The sequence below is a fragment of the Lemur catta genome, chromosome 21 (assembly GCF_020740605.2).
Source record: "Lemur catta isolate mLemCat1 chromosome 21, mLemCat1.pri, whole genome shotgun sequence".
NCBI lineage: Eukaryota > Metazoa > Chordata > Mammalia > Primates > Lemuridae > Lemur > Lemur catta.
In genome coordinates this window covers 11,351,898-11,379,029 of record NC_059148.1, presented here as the reverse complement: position 1 = coordinate 11,379,029, position 27,132 = coordinate 11,351,898, and the positions used below count along the sequence as shown (strand labels likewise).

The 27,132-nt window shown below is 52.7% G+C and overlaps 1 protein-coding gene and 1 long non-coding RNA gene across 3 annotated transcripts in view; one reads left to right on the top strand and one right to left on the bottom strand.

The window, feature by feature from the left end:
* The window catches only part of LOC123625702, a 53,342-nt gene extending 34,118 nt beyond the window's left edge, over window positions 1-19,224 (top strand). For both annotated transcript variants that reach the window (XR_006730623.1, XR_006730622.1), the window contains exon 3: window positions 17,993-19,224. This is a non-coding gene — a long non-coding RNA (uncharacterized LOC123625702). The remainder of the gene's footprint in view (window positions 1-17,992) is intronic.
* ADORA2A (adenosine A2a receptor) lies at window positions 14,544-25,424 on the bottom strand. Its single transcript, XM_045534217.1, is given in 4 exon segments — window positions 14,544-16,302; window positions 23,245-23,570; window positions 23,572-23,801; window positions 24,549-25,424. Coding segments are annotated over 3 exon segments (1,293 nt in total). The 5' UTR covers window positions 23,632-23,801; window positions 24,549-25,424; the 3' UTR covers window positions 14,544-15,395.
* Window positions 25,425-27,132: the final 1,708 nt, after the last annotated feature.

Below are 27,132 nucleotides of genomic sequence, written 5' to 3'. Positions count from 1 at the left end.
TGCTGATCAGTTACGGTTCTCCTTAAAAGAGGCAGTTGTTTGTACTTTGAAACATTATCAGGGTCTAAACATCCTACAACTTCAACAATGTATTCTTTCATGATTTTACATCACTGAATGGCTTCCCTTTTCCCCAAGTATATAAGCTACGTTATAAGTTACTTCAGTGGCATTATTTCCAGGTCTTATTGCTGCTTGAAAGAGTTGTCTTTGCTTTTGCTTTTCATCTTTTAATTTATGCAATACAACCATTCATGCCTGTCCCTCTAGTTTAAAATATTTGTGGTACTGATGAGTGTTATAATGCTGATGAACACTGAATTTCTTTAATGTTGATGCAGTGGCACAAAGCAAGCAAATCATCTTATCTTCAGCAGAAACAAGATAATAATATTGCAATTTCCAATCCTCATTAAAAAAATCTGTTTTCTTCCTTTGGCATTCTCTTGGTCTTCTTTGGCATGATGGGCTGTTAAGCAGACAGAATTAAAAAATACTGTTGAGCTGTGCAACTATTCACAAATTCCACTTCAAACAGAAACACAGTGCACTGTTGTCAAAAGCTGATAACAGACTGGTGCACTTGACTCCCATAAACTCTCACCAACCAGCCCATGTGGTAATGGTGCCAGTCAGGCAGGGGAAGTTAGTACTACATCATGAGCATAGCAGCTGTCAGTTTAGCTCTTACGGCTTACTAATAATTGTGCTGGAAAATCTGGGAGGATTATTTCATTGAAACTTATTTTATTCTTTGGTATTTCAAATGTTAATTTTAAAAATAAAATAAAAATGTAAAAGATGAACAAAAATGTATTAATAAAAATAAAAGGATTTGTTCTGTAAAATTTAAGTTCAAAAGGCCATACTTAAGGACCTGGAAAGCCTTAAGGCTGCCAGTTACCCATCTACTTGGGAAGCTAAGGCAGGAGGATCACTTGAGTCCACGAGTTTGAGGCTGTAGTGCACTATGATTGTACCTGCCAATAGCCACTGCATTCCAGCCTGGGCAACATAGCCAGACCCCATCTCTTTAAAAATGTTATTGAGGTATAACTTACATATAATAAACTGCACATATTTAAAGTGTACAATTTGATAAGTCTTGACACATATATACACTCCTGCAACCATTATCATAATCAAGATATTGATCACCCCCCAATTTCCTTCATGCCCCTTTGTAATTCCAGACTCCTGCCTCCTCCCAACCTAGCCCAGGCAACCACTGATCTGCTTTCTGTCACTATAGATTAGTTTGCATGTGCTAGATATAAATGGTATCGTGCAGAAGGATCTTTCTTTCTGTCTGGCTTTTTTTACATGTAGTTTTGATGGGTACCTTGGAGGCCATTCCTGACTGTCCAGGTAGAAAGGCTTCCCCAGCTCCATTCCTTCTACATCCTTTCTCTCCCACATGCTCCCTGTCTTCCCTCTTCCAGTCTCAGGGGCAATTGTCATCAATGTTCTAGTCTTCTTTCCATCTGAGCCTGCTTTCAGGAAAAAAACAATTTCCTCCGTTCACACGTAGGTGACTGATATGATTTTATGTGTGTGTTTTGTACAATTTTTCAAAAGACAAAAACCCACATTTGGCTTGGGCCAAAGAAATAAAGCTCTAATGATGGATTTTCAAGCATGAGTAGATAAGTTTGGAAGAGACTTTTGGACAAGGACCTCCTGAACCTCTAGAGGTATACCCCATATGATGGAGTCCTCTCGTAAGACTGACCCTGTCTGCAGACAGGCAGAATGAATTGAAATCCCCTCTGGTCCCATTCAGACTTTTGGTTTCCTGAAATGTCAGCTATTTGAGAGCTAAGAAAAGAACTAATGTCTTGCTGGCCTTCCTTCCTTTTGGTCTATTTGGCAGAGAAAACAATCCTGTGTAGACAAAAGGTCACTTAAGAGGGCAGGGCCTCCCATGTTTAGTCCTGACGTCCTTGTTCTGGGTGACAGGAGGGCCATCAGAGGTGGCCCTGGGCAGCTGAACTGAAGTCCAAGCTGGCAGTGGCCCCAGGGTTGCAGGCAGGAGAGCCCAGCTGACCAGCCTGGTTCAGGAGATGTTTTGCCTGTCCTACTTCTCTTCTTACTTATTTTCATGTTTAATCTTAACAGCACTGTGAAGTAGGAGAACAGGAAATATTTCTCTATTTTGAAAATCAGAAAAGAGAAGTAGCATAACCTGTTCAACTTCAAAGCCTTTTTCACCCCTATCCGTGTCCACGAGGACCCTAGGCCACCTGCCTGCCCATGTCAGGAAACGTGGTGGTGTGAAACCTCTGGGCCGCAGCAGAGGAGTCAGGGCAGGCCAAGTCAGGGAAGGGAGCGGAGTGGCCAGGCACGCCCAGCCATTCCTCCCTGCACTGCCCTGCGTGACCATCCCCCTGGTTTATCACTGCTCTCCCGGGGCCTCTTTGAAAACACACTGAGCCTGGAAGGGAAGGGCAAATGCAACTGGTCCCCAACAGTCTGTGGGGAGGGACCCATCAGATGTTTTCCTTGTGAGCAGGAGGACCTGCTTAGCACAAAGCTGCTGGTTAAGCGGGAAGACACCCGGGCAGCCCTTTTGGCTCAGTTCAGCATTTGTTGAGTACTGACTCTCTGCCAAGATGGGGCCAGGCACAGTTCCCAACCTCAGTGCCTGTAGGTCTCGAATAGCGGGAAACATAATGGTGGTAGAGGGAGAGGAGGTTGTACAGAACCCCTCCCTCAGTAACCCAGGAAAGGTGTCGTGAAGCCTAAACCAGGGGAAAGGACACAGGGAAGAGGTTTTAAAGACAAATTTGGCCAACTTCAATGTTTTGTCAGGGCTGGCTGGCCGGCCCTGCCTCCAGGGACCCTGGGCTGCCTGCTGTTCTTCCTATGCCAGAGAACTCGGCACAAAATCTCCAAGCAGGAGAAGGCAGGAAAAGGGAGCAGAGCTTTCATAGTCCTGCTTCTGGTATAAGGCCAGCATTCTCCTCCACCACCGTGCTTCATTATCTTCAGTGGCAAAACTCTCAAAATTAAATTTATTCACAAATCGGACATCTCATGATCCTTTTAGCAAGAAGGCAGGCATTTCCACATCCTGAGAATAATAAAAAGGTAATTTATCATGTATTTAACACAGTTCTAGTTCATTATCCTTTATTTCATTTGATTCTATTAATGAGCTTACGCAGTAGCCAGACAAGGATTATTGCCAGATAACAGATAAGGAAACTGAGGCACAAGACAGTTTTACTGAGTCACACAGAGATTTAGTGGTGAAGCCAGATCTTAACACTTCACAAGCTAGAAGGAGTTGTAGAAGCTGAGACCAGAGCTGTCCAGGAATGTTTGAGGGACAAAGTGCCCCAGGCTGGAAGGTGGGATCCATTCTGCATTTCCCATTCTATGAGATGGTCTGTGCCCTTGCCTGGTATGGGGGTCAGAAGACCAGGGTTCTAGTTCCAGTTCTGTCACTCATCTGCCATGGGAACTTAGCATGATTCAACTTTTTTGGGTCTTGGTTTTCTCATTAGTAATGTCGGAATGAAAAGGATGCAGGAACGTTTTAGGAGGAAGTGACATTTAAATTATATCATTAAAATTGGTTGGGCTAAAAGTGAGGGGAAGGACAACAGACACAAGCACAGGAACACAAGGTAGAAATTCAGGGCTTAGTCTGGGAATAGCTAGAGAAGTTTATCTTGGAGTACAGAACAGGTGCTCGCATATTAAATTCATTTATCTTGTCTTCTGTAAGATAGTTCATTGCAGGAGCAAACCACAGATTGTATATCCATTCCACTTCTAAAAAATCTTAAATACCAAAAAATACTAAAAATGGTGCTTTGGCTTTTTTAGTATCACAGTGACACGATGAACATCCATGTGCATGTTTTTTTAAATATATGTGTTACTTGATTGAAGATTGTGGCCTAGAAATGGAAAATTCCAGGTCATAGGATATTTACATCTTTGGTAGGTGTTATGTATTTCTGTTTCTCCACAGCCCCACCAACACTTTTAAATTGTTGCTGGTTGGTTAAATGTGAATGGCTGTGAAATATATTTTAATTTGTATTTCTTTAATTACTAATGAAATTCAATTTATTTTCATATGTTTATTGATCATTTAGGTTTTTCCATTTGTTTAATGGGTTGTTTGTTTTCATAGGAGTTATACAGTATGGACACAATCTTTTATTGATTATATACATTGCAGACACCTTCTCCTAGTCTGTGGCTTGTCTTTGCACTTTGTGTTGTTTTTTGTTGAAAAAAAGTTTTGTTTTTTTTTTTTTGAGACAGAGTCTCACTTTGTTGCCCGGGCTAGAGTGAGTGCCGTGGCGTCAGCCTAGCTCACAGCAACCTCAAACTCCTGGGCTTAAGCGATCCTACTGCCTCAGCCTTCCAAGTAGCTGGGACTACAGGCATGCACCACCATGCCCGGCTAATTTTTTCTATATATACTTTTAGTTGTCCAGATAATTTATTTCTATTTTTAGTAGAGACGGAGTCTCGCTAAGGCTGGACTCGAACTCCTGACCTCGAGCGATCCACCCGCCTCGGCCTCCCAGAGGGCTAGGATTACAGGCATGAGCCACCGTGCCCGGCCTTTTTGTTGAAAAAAAGTTTTTAAAAATTTTAATTAGTCAACTTAGCAGCATTTTCTTTCATGGCTTTGCTTTTGTGTTTTAAGAAATCTGTCTTTGCCCAGAAGTCATAAAGATATTTTCTTATATTTTTAAAGTGTTAATTATCTTTATTTCTTTCACCTTTATTTTGTTCTCAATTTTACTTTTCCATGTAGAAACCCCATTGTCTCAGAACCACTTAATGACAGCTCCATCCTTTTTCCGTGGTTTGTAATGTGACCTCTATCACATATTACATTCCCACACACAGATAGGTTTTCTTCTAAGCTTTGTATCCCATTTACTTTGTCTGCTTGCCTATTCCTGCACCCCACCATTGTAATGACTTTAGCTTTATACTTTATTTTTTAGAGATAGGGTCTTGCTCTGTCACCCAAGCTGGAATGCAGTGGCATGCGTGATCATAGCTCACTGCAGCCTTGAACTCCTGGGCTCAAGTGATCCTCCTGCCTCAGCCTCTTGAGTAGCTGGGACTACAGGTCTTTAACACCATGGGTGGCTAATTGTTTTTTCAATTTTTTTTCGAGACAGGGCCTCACATTTTTGTCCAGGCTAGTCTTGAACTCCTCAAGTGGGCCTCAAGCGATCCTCCTAACTCAGCCTCCCAAAGTGCTGGGATTGCAGGCATGAGCCACCATGCCTGGCCAGCTTTATACTTTAGATATCTGTTACGGTAAATCTTCACCTTCTTCAAAAAAAAGAAAATTATTATGACTCTTCTTGATCTTTTTCTTGTCAAATGATTTTTTAGGGTCCAAAATGTCAAATTTTATGAAAAATGCCACTGGAAATTTTAAGGGAATGCGCTTGATTTCCAGATGGATTTGGGGATAATTGCCAGTTTTACATTATCAATTCCTCCCATCCACGAACATGACACATCTCTTCATCTATTTGAATTTTTTGTGTATGTGCATGTTTGTTAGATTTATTCCTCGGTAACTTCTAGTTTTTGTTGCTATTATAAATGACTTTTTTTTTTTTTAGGCAGGATCTCGCTCTGTTGCCCAGGCTAGAGTGCAGTGGCCTAATCATAACTCACTGCAACTTCAAACTCCTGGGCTCAAACCATCCTCCCAGCTCAGCCTCTCGAGTAGCTGGGACTACAGGTGTGTACCACAATGCCCAGCTAATTTTTTATTTTTTATAGAGATGAAGTCTCCCTTTGTTGCCCAGGCTGGTCTCAAACTCCTAGGCTGAAGCAGTCCTCCTGCCTCGGCCTCCCAAAGTGCTGGGATTACAGGTGTGAGCTACTATGCCTGGCCTAAATGACATACCTTAAAATTACTTCTTATAATAGTTTTTGATGTTATATAGGAATGCTGTTGATTTTTTATATTGATCTTATATCCAGTAGCCTTGATGAACTCTCATTAGTTCCAATAATACTCCAAAGAATTTTTTTGATTTTTCTACATAATTAATTCAGCTGCAGATAATGTCACTTTTCTTTTCCCAGACTTGTATCTTTTCTTTTTCATGTCTTATTGTGATTTCTGGGGCTTTTAGTGTTATACTATGTTGAATAGAATAATGAGTTTGGTCTTGACTGGAAAGAGAAAGCTTCTAATAGTTTATCATGGACTGTGATGTTTGCTGTGGGATTTTGAAAAATACCCTGTATTGGGTTAAGAAAATGACTTTATGTTTCTAGTTTGCTAAGAGTTTTTACTATGAATGGATTACAATTTTTTTATCAAATGCATTTTCTGCATCTATTTAGATGAGATGCTCCTATAGTGTTCTTTATTAATGTGAATGGCATTGAATGATTATCTAATGGAAAACCATCCTCGCATTCCTGGGATAAACCGTGATGGGTAATGATTTATATATTTTTTAATACATTGCTAGATATGGTTTGCTAATATTGAGTACTTTATGTTCATTAATAAAATTGTCCTCTAGTTTTCCCTTCTCTTACTTTTTCAATAATATATACAAGTTTAAATATACTATTTTTATCAGAATTAGAGTCATTCAAATTAGAAGGGAATTTAAAGAGCGTCTAGTCTGACCTTAACAGAAATAGCCTTTCTAAAATGGTACAAAGTTAGGGCTGGGCATAGTGACTGATGCCTGTAATCCCAGAACTTTGGGAGGCCAGGGCAGGAGGATCACTTGAGCCCAGGAGTTTGAGACCAGCCTGAGAAACATAGTAAGACCCTGTATGTACAAAAAATTAAAAATTAGCCAGGCACAGTGAAGTGCACCTGTAATCCCAGCTACGTGGGAGGCCCCTTTTGCAGATAACCGTCAATGGGCAGGGATGAGGGCTTTATGGTCCCTAAGGGTCCTTGGTGGCAAAACACCTTTGAGGCCAGAATAAGTCCTTGGTCTCAAAGAATGTTCTCTGGTACAGAAATGGGCCCAGGGTCCCTAAATGTAATCTTTCTTAATAGATTCTTAATAGGTCAGAGTGCAAAGACCCTAAGGGCCTGTCCTCAACACCCTCACAGAAGAGGGCTCCCGGTAATCTGTCAACCCCCACCCCTCTGGCCACCACCCCTCCCCCATATCTCTCAGCAAGCTGCTTCCTGCACCAGCACCCTTGTTTTGCTTGTGCTATTTGTGTCTGCTTCTAACAGCTGGCCCCAGCCTGGCAGCCCCTAGCTCTGAGGATTATCCAATTATCCCATTAGCCCAGCATGTCCTTCCTTCCTCCAGAGCTATTAGCTTCTCATCTCCCTCTCCCTCTCTCTCTGCCTGGGCTTGTCCTTAGCTTCCTTGCTCCTTCCCTAGCCAGGCCTAGAGCTGGGTCCATCCCTAGTCACACAGCCTCAGAGAATACCAGAGCTAGAAGTGGTGTGTGTGTCTCTCCAGCTGCTTCATCATTTTCAGGGAAGGAAACTTGCTGGCCATACCCAGAGTCACATGACCAGTCAATGACAGTGGAGACTAAAACCCAGGTCTCTTGACTTCATGGCCATGATCTTTCTTATCACGCCGGCTCAGCCTGCCACACCACATGCTCACTGTACTCAGCCCTGGGGTGAAGGAGATACCACCTCCATCTGCTCTCTGGGAATCTCTGGTGGAGATTAGAATTCATGGTCTAGCGGGAGGGAAGTAGAACACACACTGCTGAGAACCAGCATGTTTTCAGGAACTAAGGAAGCAGGTAACAAACTTCCAGTGCAGGGATAGGTATGAGAGCTCAAGGAGCTCAGAGGGGAGGAGAGGCTCTCAGCAGAGGGGCCTCTGTCTTCATGGGGAGGCAGCTCTTCAGATATTCCTGGAAGCATGGGGAGTGCTTAAGCAGGAGATATTCACAAGGACAGCATCCCAGGCAAAGAGGCCTGCCTGAAAGACAAAGGCAGGGAAAGGGTTAAGACGATGTCGAACAGTTCAGTTTGGCGCAGCCAGGACAGAGCAGGGGGAAAGTGGGTGGCCAGAGACCAGGCTGGAGAGCACAGCTACAGCCTTGAATGCCACACCAAAGAATGTGGACTTGGTCTGCCACACATTTTAGGGTCCACTAAATGTTTTAGACTAAGGGAAGGACATGCCTGAAGCTGTGCTTGCGGAAGATTAATCTAACTGCTTGGGCTAAATAGATTGTGGTAAAAGAGGCCGTCCCAGAAGAGGTCTTGTGGAGCTTATCCAGGTGGGTAGAGATGATGAGGCGTCAGCTGAGATCATGAGTTTGGGGGCCGGGGTTACCGAAGGGTAGAGCAGGTGGAACAGATTCCAAAGATGTTTGGAAAGAAGAATTAGCAGGATGGGATAGATTGGGTTGAAGAAGATGGAAAGGAGAAGTGTCCCCATTAATAGGATTAGAGAAGAAGCAGGGGCATTAGGAAGGCTGGGGTAGGATGGAGGAGGCAGGTGAGGACCCTCCTGTGCTCCAGCCTCTGGCACTCACTGAGTCAGAGCATTTCGTAAAGTGGGCAGAATTTGCTCCACCCTGTGCTACTTGAGGCTTCTCCACCCTCTGTGCCAGCCCCTCAGGCTGCTCTGCCACATGTTCACACGGACCCAACAAATTATCCTGCTGCCCCCACCAGACAGCAAACACACTTCACTTGGGGTGACTCTGCTGTCACCACAGGAGGAATGTCAGGCCTTGGGGCGTTTTCTGTTGATACAGGACTCTGGGCCTTTCTGATTCCTTTCAGTCTGCACCAGCTAATCACCTCCCACCTATACCCATAAACTTGATTCAGGTGGAGACTTTTTTTTAATACTTTGTCATTCCCTCCTTCCAATCCTGCCTTATCCCTCATCCTGCTTTGGGCTTCCGGGAACCAAAGACAATTCTAGGCACAAAAGATGAATCATCCTCACTGGCCTTGTGCCCTCCAGGTACAGAGGAGGCTCAACCGCCCACAAGGGGGCTTGGGTCCCTCCAGGCCAGTGCACGCCTGGGTGTCCTTGATTGCACTAAAGACCTGACCATGGGTCTCAAATTGTTGTACCCTAGTGGCCTCCAACATGAGCTAGTTATTCTGCCAGAGGTTCTGTGAGCCTCGTTGTGCCTCTTGGAACAGCGCACAGCAAGCTGGTTCCCTCTTCTGGCCTGTTCACCTGCTGCCATAGCTCTCCCTGAATCTTCCCCAACCTCCTCCAGCCATTTTTGGTTTTTAGACCTTCCCTGTCTTTATCACCTTCTTTTGGCCACTTGTTAATTCTGCTGGGTGTAACTGAGAGATTATCATCTCGTGGCAGGCATGTTTACATGTGGCATCTCAGTGCAGTGATCACCTGTGGTGTCGAGAAATGAGCAAATTCTCAAGTCTCCTACCCTTAGTGGGGACCTGGAGAGCCCTTCAGCCTGGGGGAGCCATGGTAACTGGATGTCAGTGTAGCTTGAGGCTGCACTTGCTTCTTTCCCAGGCATGTCCCACGACGTTAGCCAGTGCTGCACTCAGCAACTGAAATGTCCATGCTGTTTTGACGTGAACTGATGGTAGGCCTGGTCTTTCTCCTCCCACTTCTCTTCCCAGCACACTGTTTTTTTCAAAATTGTGCAGGACTTTACACTGATCTTACTCAGTTTTATCTGTCCAGCCCTCTGAGGTCATTTTGAGTTCTGATTCTGTCAGCCCAGACATTTACTATATCCCTTCTCTGTTCACCTCTTTAATAAGCCCAAACTCCCCTAATTTGTAGACTTTCATGAACAGATGGGACAGTATGCAGTTGAATACAGGAAATGATCCATAATCACTCCCCCTTGCCTAAGTCATCTGCTAGTTCCACACCCACCTCCCAGTCCACGGAGACCAGAGGCTTTCAGGTACTTGGCTTAAATTCATACTGTGTTTCTCCATCTGGCAGTGGTTGGGCAATGGCAGTGAGCAGAATATAGAAACCGCTCAGCAGCCCTCTTTCCCCACTGCCTTCCTTCCCTTCCAGCCTCCTTTCCACTCAAGAACACTGGGCTGGGTGTGGTGGCTCACAACTGTAATCTCAGCGCTTTGGGAGGCCGAGGTGGGAGGATCGCTTGAGGCCAGGAGTTTGAGGCTACAGCGAGCTACGATGGTGCCGCTGCACTCCAGCCAGCACAGCAGAGCAAGACCCTGGAGTTATTGCTCGGTTGCCCTCTTGTGTTTTCTGCACTGAGAATGGATTTATTATTGCAATGATAATAATAATCCTGGGCATGTATGTTACATATACTTTCCAAATCACTGTCACATTTATTACCCTAAAAGTAGGTGTAGCAGCTCAGACAGTGACTTGCCCAGTCAGAAGTCAACGGCAAGGCCAGGGGTTGAACCTGATGTTTTGACCCCCCATTCAGAGCTCGGTGAAGCAGGGTGGTGGTGGGATTATTTGGCATCTCTGAATTGGAGGAAGAGAGAATTGAACTGAAGCCCAGAAAGGTAGCCTGGGGGTAACTGCAGGATGCCTGGCCAGCTCCCTCCAGCCCTCCTGAAAGTTCGGGCACTAACAGAACAGCCATGACATTGGACCCTGGGACTAAATTTTCCTAAGAGAAAACGTGATAATTTCTAAAATTCCCATCTATAACAATTCCAGAAATCTCTGAATATAAACCAGGCTCTATCTCCCCTCACTCCCCTTTCCAACCCAACTCGAAAATGTGGGTGGGTTGAGAAAGAACAGAAAAGAAAGATCAAAACTGTGACAACCCTCTGACAACATTTTAACTTGAAAATTGCCTCCAAATGGATGGCATAATTTTGTGTAGGCAGATGTAAATCAGGTGCAGATTTACTCAGATCTTCTTCGTTCTTATTTCCTAACAAACACCCGGAGGAGATGGGGCCCTGAGAGGGGCCAGCTGGACTCGGTCTTCTCTGCAGAGCCCACCCGAACTCCTCAGCTGGGTGTGCCTGTCTCCCCCTGCAGACCCCCATTGCCTGTGTTGTCCTCGCGCCCTCCCCAGACCGTTTCTGGCTCATTCTCCTCAGTCGACTGCTGCCTCCCTGTGCACCCCGCCCCCCAGGCTCAGAGTGCATCAGCGGGTCCTTGCTCATTCAGTGGCTGGGAGAGGGACAGAGAGCTAGGAGAGAGGGCTCAGGTCCTACAGCACTATCTGAGGGCTTAGCTGGTCATTAGGTGCCAGTCCAGATGGTCGATTGTACAACATCCCACCTCCCAAAAACCAAAAATGCTTCTTTGGACAAAGCAAAGAAGTGTGAGTGGTTCTTTGAAAAGCCTTTCCCACAGGTGGGGAAAAAACCCCTCCCTCAGAGGACCCTGGGTTGGTTACACCTGTCACCTGCCCAGCCTCGTGCTGACACCCCGGCCTGGCCTCTCCCTGGGCTCAGCCCCTCTCCAAGCCTAACTAGTGGGAGGCAGTGAAATTTGTCAGGAAGTTCTACTGTGCTTCTCTTTCTCCTCCGGAAAAGGAACGGGTTGAGCCAGAGGGTCTAAAAAGGTGCTTCTGGCACCTAGGCTCTGTGTTCCCTGTGTCTGTCCCCCTCCTTTGAGGCTGTGTGAGTCATCTGACATTCTCCTGCCCCCTCCCCCGGCTCTGCAGCCTGACAGGGGCTGTCCTAACAATGACAGTGACTGCTAATGATGAGTGACAGCTGCAGTGAGGGGGCACCTTGGGACAGAGAGGGCATGGGTGTGGCAGCTACAAGAGGTGGTGGTGATCTCACACCCTTACAGAGCAGGAAAGGGCCAGGGAGGGAGCCACTTGCCTCACAGCACACCTTGGTCTCCCCAAATTCTGTCCCCTCTAAGGTCATCTCTCCCATCAGCAGAGGGTCATTGCCTCGTGTGCTCAGGCAGCACCTGTCCAGCACAGGAGCTCAGGGAGAGGGTGTCCGTCCACCTTGGTGAGAGCCTGTAGCAGCGGCCATGCCAGGGAACTGCAGCATGGGAGCAGCATGCTAGGCACAGAGTACTGTCCTGACCCACCTTCCCTGCGGCCCCAGGAGCAGGGGCAGGCTGCATAGAACCTTGCCCACTCCCTGAGCAGTTGGCTTCCCCCAGGTTCCTGCTTCCCTACCACAGCTGAAAAGAAGGCCAGCCTCCCATTTCTGGGCTACTGAGTCTCAGGAGATCAAGGGGGCATCGGCAGCTCAGCTCATTTCCTCTCACTCCCAGGCAGCCCGTCTTGGCTGTCCTGCTATGTTTGCCACCCCTGGTCCGCACACAGAGCTGTGGCTCTATCCATCTTCCTCAGTTGCCGCCAGAGGAACGGGCCTTAATACAAACAAGGAGAGCTTCAAGGCAGGGATTCGGGAGGGGTGGCTAGTGGAAGAGGTGACAGGGGAGCCCTCCAGAAGGCCTGTCTCTCACGAGGGCCAGCGATGAGCCAAGTCCCAGCCTGAGCCAGGCCTCTGCTCTCCAGCTTCCCTGTGGCCCTGGCCGTGCCTGCTGTAGAGAGGGGCTGGGGCTGCCAAGGACACGGGTCCATGATAGGACCCTCGTGCTTGGGACAGGCCTGAATGAAGCATGCCATCCACCCCTGGCCCTTTGGGAAGAGCAGGGAGAGGGCAGAGGGGCCCTTAGAGCTGCAGAGCTTGGAGCAGACCAGGCCACAGCCCCCAGCAGCCTGGCCCCAGGGCAGCGTGGACCAGGGCAGAGCCTGCACCCTGCAGGGCTGGGCGGTTTCTCATTCCCTTCGCAGGGCTTCACATCTCCCTGGTGTTGCTGCTCGCTCCCTGCTGTTGAAGTGGGCTCTGCCCACAAGCATGTTCATGTGTGCACGTGTGTATTCTGATTTATGGTCAGAAGGATGATGCATGTATGTGTTCATGTCTGTGCACACATGCTTACACTTAGGCCTGTTCACAGTGGGAATCCACACAGGGTGCATGTGGACATGGGACACTAGGCCCCCGGGGACCCGAGGAGGCCTGGGCACAGAGCTGTCCTGGGGAGGACTCGGGCACACTCGTACCCAGAAGCCTGTCCTGAGCCCCTGGCCCTGCCCTCCCAGCCCCAAAGCCTGTACCTAGGTAGCCCAGCACCCGTAGCCTAGTTCCCAAGAGGTCTCACAAAAGGCTGGGGAGACGAGGTTTCTTTCTTCCCCCTTTGTAGTTTTCTTTCTGGCCTCTCTCCACCAAGTGGTGGTGAGGACTGATGGCATCTGCACTTGTGGCTTCCTCAGCACAGCCCAGACTGCTGTTCCACCCTCAGTGCACAGGCAGCGCAGACCCTCGGAGGGAGCAAGCAGGTGTGGACAGGGAGAGGCCTCGGAGCATTTGTGTCAGTGGTTCTTAACCCTGGCTGTTCATAAGACCCCCAGGAAATTACTGCTGCTCGGGTCCACCCAGGCCAGTTAATCCAGTGTCTCTGGGGCAGGGGCTCCAGCTTTGGTACTTATCCAAGCTTCCTAAGTGTTCTCCCATGCAGCCAATGTACAGGACCGCTAATGCGACCGTGAGGCAGCTGAAGCAATTCTGTGCTGTTCTGGGGATAGTTACATGTGCATCCATGTAGTAAAAAGTATAAAGATGTGCAATGGAAAGAAATGAAATGCAGGAAAGTGGTTGTTTATGGACACAGGAAGCAGGGCGATGATGTGAGGAGGGGTCAGGTGCATCTGCTGTAATGTTCCATTTCTTAAACAGAGTGGTGGGGACATATCATTTTATACTGTTTGTTTGGTTGACATAGTTCATCATAAGTTAATGGGGGAAGAAAAGGCATAGATTTTGTAGTCGTACAGAGCTGGGTTTTAAGTGCCACTTACAGCTGTGTGACCAGGGCAGGGACTTCACCTCTCCGAGCTTGTTAATCGTCTGTACAACAGGGTTTCCAGGGCGGTGTGGTTGCTCGTGAAGTTCCAACACTTCTTCCTGGGTCCCAGCCCGAATGAGACTGAACTGGGACAATCTCAGCTCCCTGCCAACCCCAGTCAGGAGCAGGTTGCTAACTGTCCCCAGCGCTTGAACCTCTCCGGCACAGAGGATGGCACCACCTTCTCAGGCAGGAGGCCCCAGAGGCAGGTGTCGGTGCAAAACAAATCCCTTCCTTACAGGCCTCTTTTGCTGGGAACTGAGGGAGGGAGACTCCAGGAGAAGGCAGTCTAGCCCCTCCAGTTCTGTTTCCAGATACCTCTGCGGCCTCTCAGCTGGCGGGTAGAGCAGGGCAGGATTTGGGGGTACAGCTCTGAGAAGGTAACATACGAAGAGATCTTCCCCTAAGGATGTCAGGAGGTAATGAGGGAGGGAGGAGCCAGGTACCACACCATGAATGCTTGGGGCTGGAGGGTGAGCGGCTGGGGAAAGAGCCCCATGTCCCACAGCTCCTGGGGGCCCTTTCATAGAAACACAGGTCTGGGGGCTGGGCATGGGCGTTTGGACTCTGGAGCAACCAGACAGCCTGTTGCCTCAAGGACAGGAGCCTGGGGAGGCCCCAGGGCAGGCAGGGTGTCTGTCTGCACGTGTTTGCACACTCTCTCACACACACACCACACACACCCATGTGTACACTCGAGGCCTGGTTATAGAGCAGGGAAAGGAACTCAGACACACTCTCATTGGACAAGCTTAAAACACAATGTGGCTCATTTTTATTTTACCTCAGAAAAACACATTCCCTTTAGAAGGAAAGGCCGTTGGACAGGGCCTCTAACTGGGCAGCTCTGAGCTGCCCCACACACGTTCATGGCCTGCCAGCCCGGACCTCTCCCCTGGGGCCTGCGCCCATGCTCTGGCACTGCTCCGTTACAGCTCTCTGTCCTTGGTCCCAGCTTTGTCACCCCAAGAGATGGCCCTGGGACTGGGAAGTACACGGCAGCAGGAGAGGACTGCCTGGGACTCCCTGGGCACAGACTCTGGTGCCAGGTTAGCAGCAGGACTGGCGACAGACCCAGCAGCCAAGGAAGGAAAGATAATAAAATAAAAAAAGGATTTCCTCACACTTCCATTTTCTCCTGGAAAAAAACTGTCAAATGCCACATCTGGGCCCAGCCGCTCCTGAACGCCAGGAGTCTAGGAGGGTGATGTGTGTATAGCAGGGGGCCTGTGGGCGCCACTCCCCAGCCGCAGGGCCAGGCCAGTCTGCTGTGCCACAGCTGCTCTGTGGAGACAAGGTGGCACTTCTAGGTGCTCTGGAATAGGGGACTGGGCCTGCCCAGCCAAGACGCTGCTGGTGCTGTGGCCCTGGCCTGGTGCAGGGGCTCACAGCATGAAATATCCGCTTCCTTGGCCCCCAGCCCTTCTTGCTGGGCCTCATGCTGCTCCAGCCTGGGGCTCCCTCCTCTCAGTCCAAAGTGGGGACTGGCCGCCCACAGGGTCTCCCGGCACACTCGTTCTCTTCTCCCAACGGACTGGTCCAGCCAACCAGAAAGATAAAGATTTCCTTCACTTCAGAAGGGGCAAACTCCATGGACCATCAGGACACTCCTGCTCCATCCTGGGCCAGGGGGTCCTCTAGGCCAGGGGACTCTGGGAACACGTCCTTGAGCTCGTGGCCAAGGAGCTCCACGTCAGAGAGACCCATGTCCCCGTGGGACTCATGGGCACTCCCTCCACTGACCAGCCCCAGGGCGTAGCCATTGGGCCGCCGCTCAGGATGGGGAGCGCTGCCGTTGGCCCACACCCCTGGCGGGTGGCCATTGAGGCGGAGGCTGACCTGCTCTCCGTCACTGCCGTGAGCTGCCAAGGCCCGGGCACTGGTGCCAGCTGCCTTGAAGGGTTCTCGCTGCCTCAGGACGTGGCTGCGAATGATCTTGCGGAAGGTCTGGCGGAACTCACGGATGCGGTAGGCATAGATGAAGGGATTCACAACAGAATTGGTGTGGGAGAGGACGATAGCCAGGTACATGAGCCACAGAGGGGCGTGGCTGCACTCCGGGCAGAAGAAGGTGAAGCAGTTGATGATGTGCAGGGGCAGCCAGCAGAGGGCGAAGAGCCCCACGATGATGGCCAGCGACTTGGCCGCGTGGACCTCCTTCTGCAGCGTGGACCGAGTCCGCTCCCCGGGCAGCGGCTGGCTCTCCATCTGCTTCAGCTGTCGCCGGGCCGCCAGGAAGATCCGCAAGTAGACGCCCAGCATGAGCAGCAGGGGCACCAGTACACAAGCAAAGAAGTTGTAATATACCATGTAGTTCATGGGCACCACGTCCTCGAATAGACAGGCCAGCTGGCCGTCCCCGCAGCCCTGCGAGTGGTTTTTGCCTTCCTTCGGCTGACCGCAGTTGTTCCAGCCCAGCATGGGAGTCAGGCCGATGGCAAACGACAGCACCCAGCAGATGGCAATGATGCCCTTGGCCCTTGTGCCAGTCACCAAGCCATTGTACCTGAGGAGAAGAGACCAGGGTCAGAGATCTGAGAAACCAGGGTTAGGAAGGGCCAAGAGTTGAGAGACACAGAGTGGACCCAGCTCCCCCATTTACTGGCTGTAAGGTCTCAGCCCCGTCGCTTCCCACCTCCTCGGCCCTGTACCTTCGTGTGTTAAGTGGAGGGGGGAGGCCTTGCCTTTCTCACAGGCTGCTGAGACGTAACGAAGAGTAGGCACCCCAGAGGTGGAAACCACTGTAAAAACGTCAGATGATCACTAAATAGTTTTAGGAGTAGTCCTGGGACTTACATAGTTTGGTTTGCGGGGGTCAGAGGGGAGAAGTATCACCTCCATGTTGGTTGATCATTGTTGATGCTACAACACATTTTCCTTCAGAGAGTGGGACAGATCTGGGAGGCAGAACCAGCCAGATCAGACCTGCAGGTGTATCAGGCCTCGTACTCCATGCCCTGTTCTTCCCCATTTGACTTGGGGTCTCAGGAGAGGCAGCACAAGGCGGTCATGGAGGGGTGGAGGTCTCAAGCCAGATGAGATACCACTGCTTCCCTCCAAATCCACCCACAACCCTCTGGAGAGAAATGAGATAATTGCATCTTAACATTTATATGGCGATCTTAACATTCAAGAGGAAATAGTCGGATGAGGTCCTGAGGTCCAGAGCACAGTAATCTGCCTCGGATCACTCAGTATTCCGGAGAATCTGCTGATTCCCAGTCCCAGACTCCACGAGAGGCTTGATCTGCCAGCCAGGAAGCAGACCTCAGCCCCGCAGGAAAGGTGGCATAGAAGAGTGGACAATCAGGCCGGGCGAGATGGCTCACACCTGTAATCATTGCACTCTGGTGGGAGGTAGGAGGATAACTTGAGCTCAGGAGTTTGAAACCAGCCTGAGCGAGAGCAAGACCCTGTCTCCAAAAAAAGTAGAAAATTCAGCCAGGCATTGTGGTGGGCGCCTGTAGTCCCAGCTACTTGGGAGGCTGAAGCAAGAGGATCGCTTGAGCCCAGGAGTTTGAGGTTGCAGTGAGCTAAGATGATGCCACTGCACTCTATCCAGGGTGACAGAGTGAGACTCTGTCGCCAAAAAAAAAAAAAAAAAGACAATCAAAAAAATAGTCTCAGGTACAGGAAGGTATCCTCCATGATCACTGAAGGATGACCTTCTGTTTCACAGTTTTGATTCTGTCAAGACCAGACTACCGTCCCTCTACCTGGTGGAAACCCTACTCATCCTTCAAAGTCGGGCTAGAGATTTTCTTGGAGAAGTTCCCTACCCAAGCACAGCAAATCCCCACCTCATCCAGGCCCCTTGAGGGCAGGACTTTCCTGCATCCGTCTCTTCATTGCCAGCTCCGAGACAGGGACACACAGTTGGTGCCAAGGAAAAATGTGCTCTACTTAGTGCAGAGTTGGAAACAGTCACAGAAATGATCTTGTCCATGGGTGGCAAATACAGGTGCCTACAGGAGGCACCTGCAAGAGGCAGGGTGGTGGGGTGTTTGCTCGGTGTGCGCTGCCGTGCAAAATATACACCCACTGTTACCAGGTCTCAGGAGGGGCTGGAGGTCTGACTTTCTGGGTAAAGTCTCCCAAGATTTAAATTGTGTCAACTAATTCAAATTAAGGAGAAAAAAAAAAAAAACCAGGTGACTTCTGACCTCTTATCTAGTCTACCCCCCCTCATTTTGCAGGTAGGGAAGCTGAGGCCCAAGGACAGGAACAGACTTGCCATGGACATCCCGGGAGCCCAGAGGCAACTCAGGCCAGTGTAAGTCCGTCCTTCTGAATCTCTTACATCAATTCCGAATCCACACAGCAACCACGCAGGCCCATGCTCAGGAGCTCCTTAGCCGTACCCAGCAGGGGCTTGGCCACCTGTGGCAGGACCTCCGCAGGAGGGTTCCAGGCTTGCCCATTTCTGCCGAGCAACAGAGAGCCGCCACTGCCTTGTCTCCTGTCCTGCAGCCGCAAACATGAAGTCGCAGGCCTTTTTTATTCCCCCATTAATACTTAACATAACATTTACTCTGTGCCAGGCACCCACTGTAGTGCTCCACAAAGAGTAATTTATATGATCCTCATTGGATGGGAGGCTATATTGATTTTGATATCTTTCCTGAGAAAAGCATATCCCTGCCTGTGTTCTGGACCTGGTACGTTTCTGTAAACAGGGGTCTTCTGAAACTTTGTCTCTGATCCTCAGTTTCCTCCTTTGTGAAATGGGACTGAGTCCCGGACCTGTCAGCACTGCCCCCTAAGGGCAGAATGTAGAACCAATGGGTGGAAATTACAGGGAGGCAGAGTGCAGCTCAGAGTAGGTAAGAACTTTCCAGCTGAGCTGATCACAGGAGAAATGGGCTGCCCTGAGCAGTAGTGAACTTCCTGTTGCCTGAAGCAATCAAGCAGAAGCAAGCCACAGGGCAGTACAGAGCTGCCTGGGCCCTGGGGCCACCTGCTTCGCTGGTTTTCAAATTGTTCTCCAGCAGCAGACCCTCTGCCCCACATTCCCAGGAAGTCACAGAGGCAGAGCTGCTGGGGAAGAGAAGGGGCTTCATACGTATTTATTGAATCAGTGAGCTGGTGGGGACACCCGGGCCCAGCCCGGAGGCTTCTAGGAACACAACATGGAAATCCCTGATCTGCCCAGTTGTCACTTGGACAGACGAGGGAACCCCACGAGGGGAGTTTTCACTGCACTCTGCAAAGACAGCCCAGAACAAACGTCAATAGCACTTGCCCGTGTCTGCAAAGAACACCTCTGGAAGGGCTCCCGCCGCTGCCTTCAGGGAGGGAACTTCCCCGGGGAGGACTTCCCACTATTCCATACTCTTGTTCCTTTTTAATGTTTGGTGCATGCAAGTATTATTTACATTTTAAAAAGCACAAATAGATTAATCTTGTTATTCAAAAGAAAGCCACTTAGGCTGAGACCCCTAGTGCCCAGGGGCCTGGGACAGCATCAGGGCCCAAATGGAACCATGGCAGAGCCTCAGCCAGGCCCAGCAGCATCCCCTGGGCCACATCTGTGACTAACACGGTCCCATCCTGGCCTCCCAGACCCCAGACACAGACCTTCCAGCTGGAGGAGGTGCCAAAGCCATCTAGCATGACATCTTGCCATTCCGGGAAGCCCAGGGTTGTCAGAGGACGCAAGTGCCAGATCTGCTGCCCACCCCTCTGGAGGTGCCTCTGCATCCCTGCATCCTCCCTTGCCCCTTCCTGGGGGGGTCCCCGTTACCCACAGTAGGGGCTCACTCTGTGGTCCAAGAATATGCCCCATGGTCCTAGGTGGGAATCTCTGTGCTTTTGTACCACACTCCGGAGAAGGTGGGGCTTTCCTAAGTTGTCCAAAGGAGTCTTGAAGAGCCACTGACCCACAGGGGAAACCCAGACTCCTTCCCCCGGCACGGACAGGCCTGAGTCAGCCTCCACCCTCCCTGCCCACTCTCATCATCTCTTTCTGTCACTCGGCAGCCAGATCACCTCTCCCTGGCCTAGTGCCCACGTGCTCATTCCGTCCTCTGGGCCACTTCCCAGGCTTAATCCCCTCCCGACACACCTGCCCCAACACACGTGCCACGAAGACCCTCCCTATCCCACAGGACCCAGCAGGCGTCACCTCCTCCAGCCCTCTGTCCCGGTCCTGCCCTCCTTAGCACTCAGGTTGCTTTGCCACATGTGACTTCAGGCCTCGGCACCCACTGCCACCCTGCACCTTGGCCTGTTCCTCAGTGAGTGAGGGGACCCATCAGGGCTGCCGTGAGAGGCAGGAGACAGTGGTGCAGCATCCCCTGGGACAAGCAGCCTGCGTCTCTTGCTCTGAGTCTTCTGTCCTCTGGGGACACACAGAGCCACGTCTCCGCCTCTGGCCCTGCTTTTCTCACGGACTCCCTCGACTGGGCCCTGCCCTGGCCCAACACGTTCCCTGCACTTGGGAAAGAGTAGACAGATTCTTCTACAGCGGAATTCTTTAGAAAACTGTAACAGCGAGGGGTACAGCCCTGGGGGTCGGCATCCAAGGGCGTCCATCAGAGACCAGACCTCAGAGTAGCCGGTGATCTTTCTCAGTGGGGCAGGAACAGCGGAGAGCGGAGGCCGCGTCCCCAGCTGTGCAGGGGACAAAGGAGGGGTGGGAGGAGAGGGGGCCCGAGCCAGGCATCCACTCCAAGTCCCCCCTCACACCCAGCTTGCTCTCAGGAGCCCCCACATGGACACCCCCACGTGCCCAGCAGCCCAGGGGCCTCAAGGAATAGGAAAGTGAAGGGACCAGAGGGCCAGGAACAGTGTGAGGGGCGCTGGAATCCATCCACGTCAGGAGATGCTCCTGTGTCCTTCCCTGGCTCTGGCTTCCCCATGAGTAACAGGAGGGTCACAACACCCGCCCTGGCCACAGCACTGGGCGGGAGATCAAAGGAGACGCTGTGCTAACATCCTTTGCAACTGTAAAGCTCTGCCCACGGTGGGGGCGGAGAGCAACACCGTCATCCTCCCCCTCCCCAGCTCCCTGTGGAAGAGACTGGCCTGAGCCTTCCAGAGCCTCACCAAGCACAGCTCAAATAGGCCACGGTCCAGCTCCCAAAGGTGGTGGAAGTCAGGATGCAGACAGGTGGGGGAGGGGGCTGGGCGACAGCTCCATGGCTTCCAACCTCTAGCAGCTCCAGAAAGATCTGAATCCCCACCCCATCTGTCCCACCGACCTCCTCAGGGCCCTCGTCACTCTCATCAACTCACTGGACCCTCATGACACTTTTGTGAGCTCAGGGAGACAGAGAGACTTATCTCATTTTATAGATGAGGAAACTGGCCCAGAGAGGGGCAGCTGGCTTTCCATAGCCACACAGCGCATCCCATCCTCCAACATCAGGGATTCTTGACTCTCAGAAAACTGAGAGGGGGCTGGGTGTGGTGCCTCATGCCTATAATCCTAGCACTCTGGGAGGGCGAGGCAGGAGGATCACTTCAGGTCAGGAGTTTGAGACGAGCCTGAGCAAGAGCGAGACCCCGTCTCTACTAAAAATAGAAAAATTAGCCAGGCAACTAAAAATAGAAAAAAAAAAATTAGCCAGGTGTGGTGGCACATGCCTGTAGTCCCAGCTACTCAGGAGGCTGAGGCAGCAGGATCACTTGAGCCCGGGAGTTTGAGGTTGCTGTGAGCTAGGCTGACGCCACGGCACTCAAGCCCAGGTAACAGAGCAAGACTCTGTCTCAAAAAAAAAAAAAAAAGAAAGAAAGAAAGAAAAGAAAACCAAGAAAGAAAGGTAAAGACAAAGGAAAAAAAGGAGAGGTTCTTTAAATTGAGAACAGCAGCCCTAATCTCTCCCTAGAATGCTGTTCCCTTTGAATCAGAAAAGAAAGTGAAAGTGAGGTCTCTGCTTTCCCTCGGGGTGGTCCCACCTGCTCCCACCAGTGTCTGGGCTCCACCTTGGCCCTTGAAGTAGTCTCTGGGCCTCTGTGTTCTGAGCTGTCACTGACGCACCTGGACTCTGCTCTACCCCCCTAGAGCAAGGGGGATGGAGGCCTGGGGGCACAGGCTGTGCCACACGCTGTACCTGGAGTTAGACAACCTCTAACTGACCCCCTCTCAGGGCCAGCCAGGGTCCCCTTCTCCTTTGACGAGGGTTCCAGGCGCTCCCTGGATAGAGCATCCCCAGGGTAGCGTGAGGCCCCAGCTCTCCCCTTCTTGCGAGCAGCTTAGTGTGGGTGCCTGCTTCCCCCTTAGCACCCAGGAGACAGGAATGGCTGCTTGGTGCAGGTTCTGGGACTGCTCCTCAGCAACTGAAGTCACAGTGGGTGGCAGGCCACATTCCTTCCCAGGCCTAGTCTCAGCTCTGCTACCAACTCTTTGTGTGGCCCCGAGACAGCTGGCTTCCTTCTCTGAGCCTCATTTTTCCATCCAGAAGATGAGAGGAAATGACCTCTAGGGCCCCCTTGGGTTTGATGCTCTAAGTTTCCATTTGCTAACTGAACTTGGTGCTCCTCTCTGCTGGGTCACCCTCAGCCTGGAGTGGGGCTGCTGGGGCCACCTGTTTGGGAGAATCCACCATGGGGACAGCCTACCCTGATCCTTGAGAGGTGCCACCTCTAGCCTTGTCCACGGCCTCAGGGCCCTCAGCCACCCGGCCGTGGAACCTGGCTCTGAGGTGGAGGGCGAGGAGGCGGGGCAGGACCCCCAAAGGAGGGATGCACTCTCTAGCCTCATCTGTGGCCTGGGTAGGTGGAGGCCACACCAAGTAAACTCAGCCTCCGGGAAAATCTTCCTTTACACAATACTTGGCTGAAGTCATTTCGCAAAAGATTCACCATAAAAACCCCGTCTAACAGCCAGCCCCTGTGCGCACAGCCTGCCTCCAAGACCATGAGTCCTTGGTGACCTAAGGAGCAACACAATTTGCATATAGGTCCAAGTGACTCACTGTGGCATTTGGCCAAGTCACTTCCCCTCTGTGGGTCATTTTCCTGATGTGCACACTGTGAGGCCCGCCCAGAGGCGCTGGGGAAGGCGGGCGGTGGGCGGGCTCCTGCTCTGAGGTCCTGCGGTTTCTCGCGGTTCCCCACCCACCCTGGCATCTTGCAGGCAGTTTTCTCTTGTATGTGAAGACTGGCCCAGACGCACTGGCTTGCCGTGTGTGGGTCACTGGGCCAGCGCTGCCCGCTCAGCCCGATGCCACACGCGTCTGTCAGCAGCCAGAGCACAGCTGGCTGCCTGCAGCCAGGGTAGCCCGGGGTGGGGGCGGGGCTCTCTGCCCGTGGGATCCGTCAGATCACGAGCGCTGGCTGTGCGCCAGCCCCGGGCAGCCCCTGCTGAGCCCCAGGGCCCTGTCCTCAGCTCGCCATGCTGACACCGCAGACCAGGCCCTGACCCTGGGCTCACCCCGGCCCCAGACACAGACCCGAGCCTGGCACAGGCGGCCTCTGCACAGACGTAAGCCCCGGCCCTGCTCACCGCAGCGGGATGCGGATGGCGATGTAGCGGTCAATGGCGATGGCCAGGAGGCTGAAGATGGAGCTCTGCGTGAGGACCAGGACAAAGCAGGCGATGAACAGGCAGCCGTGGCAGGCGGCGCAGAAACCGGTGCTGATAGTGATGGCGAAGGGGATGGCGAGCACGCCCACCGCGATGTCGGCCACCGCCAGCGACACCACGAAGTAGTTGGTGACGTTCTGCAGGTTGCTGTTGATCCACACGGCCCAGCACACCAGCACGTTGCCCAGGACGGCCAGCACGGCAATGACTAGCTCCACCGTGATGTACGCCCCGGAGCCCATGGTGGGCTCGGCCACAGACCCGCAGGCTCTGCAAGGACGCGGGCCGGGCCAGCTCACGGTCCATAGCTGCAGCCCGGCCGCCCGCCCACCTGGCCCAGGCCCCTGAGCCCCTTCCTGCCAGGGGGCTCTCCAGGGGCTTTTTCACAGACGACTCTGAGTCTCCCAAAGCCAAGCCCTCTCCAGGGGCTCCGGTGGCAGCACCATGGCTCAGCCGGCTTCAGGGCTCCTGAGCACCTGCAAAGGGAGAGCCCGGTGAGACGCTGAACCACCTGCAGCGGGCGGGCCCGGCGGAAGGCTCCCCGCCCCCACCCACGCCCACCCGGCCCCTGGAGGACCCTACTGCTGCAGATCCCACCCACCTGCAGGCCAGGTGTCAGCCTGAGGATGCCGCCCACCCCCTTCCCTGCCTCGTCTGCTGTGGTCACTGCCAGGAGGCAGGAGAGTCAGGATTCTGACGCCCATTGCGGAGGACGTGAGCCCAGAGAGGTCCCTGAGCAAAGCTCCTGCCAAGACCCTCATGCAAATCCCTCCCAAACAGGCTGCCCCTTCTCCCAGGCTCTGCAGGATGGGTGCAAGAGGGACCCATATGCACAGGGCATGGCCAGGCCCCTGCCAAGAGTCCGGGTCACCCCAGCACTGTCCGAGGCTCCCTGCATTCCCCCAGCCCTGGGTGTTGGGGTCACAGCCTCTCCCACCCTGGACTCAGGATGAGGATCAGCCGCAGTCTCTGTTCGCTTTCTAGGGCAGCGGAGAGTCTCTCAGTCAGACACGCTGGCTCCCCATGCGCCATCTCTCAAACCTCCCGTGGCAGCCTGGCCCAGTCTCCTGGGTCCTGCACTCCCTGCCAGCCCCACGACCCTCCCTCTCTCCTGCAAAGGGCCCTCAGCTCTCCGGCTCTCTCAGTCCCGCCCACCTTCTCTCATGGGGCCAGCTTCTTAGCCCCCGACCTGCTCCACGCCCACGAGCTCTCCCGGGACATACCCGTGCCCACCTAGGGACTGCCCAGTTACAGGACAGGCCGGGGGCCCCTGGAGCTCTGGTCCGCAGGGCTCTGGGGAGCCATCTGCTCCTGTCTTCCACTGCCAGCAGAGGGGAAGTCCTCTCACGCTACTCCTGCCCGCTGCCTCCAGGTGCCCGCGCCAGCCAGCTGCGCGTCAGGGCGGGACTAGCGCAGCAGCTGCTCTGAGGGAGCCGCCCTGCTCCCTGCCCTCCGCCCACCTGCTCCTCCACCTGCCTGGCTGACACGGGAGTGACTGCCTCGCGCTGGGTGCCAGGCAGAGAGCAGGTGCCAAGCCAGGACTCACTGGGGGACTATCGGCAAGAATGTGTTTCCTTTCCGGGCCTCAGTTTCCTCATTGATACAGCGACATGGTTGGACCCCAGGTGACGTCTAGGGGCCATTTTTAGCTCTCACTCATGATTCTATGAGAAGCAAATAAACAGACTTGAAATGGCTCCCCCAGAGTCGAAAGACAGGTCACGGAAACAAAAGGAATCACTGACACCCCTCAGAATTAGGAGTCAGTCTCCCAGCAGGCCTGAGCCCAGCCCAGCCCTGTGTGCCCCTTTGAGCTTGTCAAACGGACTCAGTCCAAGCAGCCTCTGCTCACTGAACCGCCTCTCTGGGAGCTAAGAGGCCTCCAAATCCACCTCCTTCCAGTCCTGACCCTTCGTGGGCAGCAGCATCGCCTTCCTGCACACAAGAGGCCAGAGGTGGCCTTTCACGTGGGCTCAGGCAGCCACATCTTTCCTCCCTCCAGGGTGCAAGAGATTGAGCAGGGGCCGGGGGCAGTGGCTCACGCCTGCAATCCTAGCACTCTGGGAGGCTGAGGCGGGCGGATCATACGAGGTCAGGAGTTCGAGACCAGCCTGAGCAAGAGCGAGACCCCGTCTCTACTAAAAATAGAAAGAAATTATATGGACAGCTAAAATATATATATAGAAAAATTAACCAGGCATGGTGGCGCATGCCTGTAGTCCCAGCTACTCGGGCAGCTGAGGCAGGGGGATCGCCTGAGCCCTCAGGAGTTTGAGGTTGCTGTGAGCTAGGCTGATGCCACGGCACTCTAGCCCGGGCAACCAGTGAGACTCTGTGTCAAAAAAAAAAAAAAAAAGAGATTGAGCAGGACCAGAACTCAGAAGGCCACTCCTGGTCCCTAGCCATGTTCAAGGGCCAGCCCTGCCCCCCTATCTACCAGGAAGTGACACAGGGCCGAAGTAGTGACCCCCAAGTTTCCTTTTAGCTCCGATGCTGTCAGTGCCTTGGGTGGCAGGAGCTGGGACGCGCATGGGCTGCAGCCACACCTTCGGGGAGTCCCCTGTGCCCAACATGCCCTTTTGCCCCCACTAGTGAGCTTGGAATAGAGCATCTGACAACAGGCCAGCGGGCAGGAGGAGGGAGGAGGGAAGAGGAGGCCAGAGCCCTGTGGGAACCGAGGGCTTCAAGCAGCCTGCGGCAGTTGGAGAGGGCTGAGTGTTACTGAGCCCCTGCTTTGCATGGAGCACTTGCCAGCTAGCTGCTCACAAAGTGTCCCTGGCAGAGACGGGCCAGACCAAGTCTCCTGGTGCCTTTCCCAACCATGCAGGAGGCACATGGCTGCCCCTCGGTGCTCCTGGCCTGTGGCCCGGAGCTGCATCCACCAGGGGCCCGCCCAGCAGGCCCTGTGTAATAGGTCTGGGGGAACCAGCGCTAGACCCAGCCTGCCTCCCACCCAGGTGCTGGCCTGTGGCCCCTGTGTGGCCTCCCAGGCCGACACCCACAGCGGCAGAAGCAGCCCACTGTCCAGTCAGGTGCAGTGAGGCCTCGAAGAGACACCTCTGCCCAAGGGATGCTGCCTCTGAACACCGGAGCCTCCTGGGGAGAAGATGACAACCACCTGACGTCCTCTGGACTCTCTTGGGGAATCTGCATTGAAGGATGCCAGGACCTTCTGCCAATCTGACCAGCACAGGCTAGAAGGCTGACACTGTCCCAGACCATCCTCCAGACTCAAGGGTCCTGCTGGGGGCAGACGAGGCAGGACACACCACGTTTCTGCCAACGTGAGGCAGCCCTGGGGGCTGGACTGACCATACCAGCCAGGATGCCTGGCTCGGAGGAAGCCTCCCAGGGGCCTGACCCAGGCCTCTGTTCAGCAAGGGTCTCCCAGCAGCCCTGGGGGCCTGCCTGCACACCCCCAATTCTTAGGGTCTCCCTATCACCTTGTGTGCGGTGGGTCCCCATGCTGACCAGCACTGGATGCCGATACCCTTCTTGGCTACACTGAAGCCACCTCCCTGCTGTCCACCTGTCTCACTGAGTACAAGAGACCCTCCTGCCCAGGCCAGCCTTGTACAGGGCTAAAGACACGCCCAGGGCTCCCGCTGGCAGGGTCTGCATGGGCAACCTCATTGCACATCCTGCTCCCTCTCTGCCCCTTCCTTCGGCATTCCTGCAAGCTCTTCCAGCTGCTGCCAGTCCCACAGGCAGCCTGGTTACCTGTCAAACCAGAATCCACTCACCGCTGTCCCCCACCCTCACCCCCGGCCCGAAAAAGCCGATCAGTGGAGCCAGAGCCACCCTTGG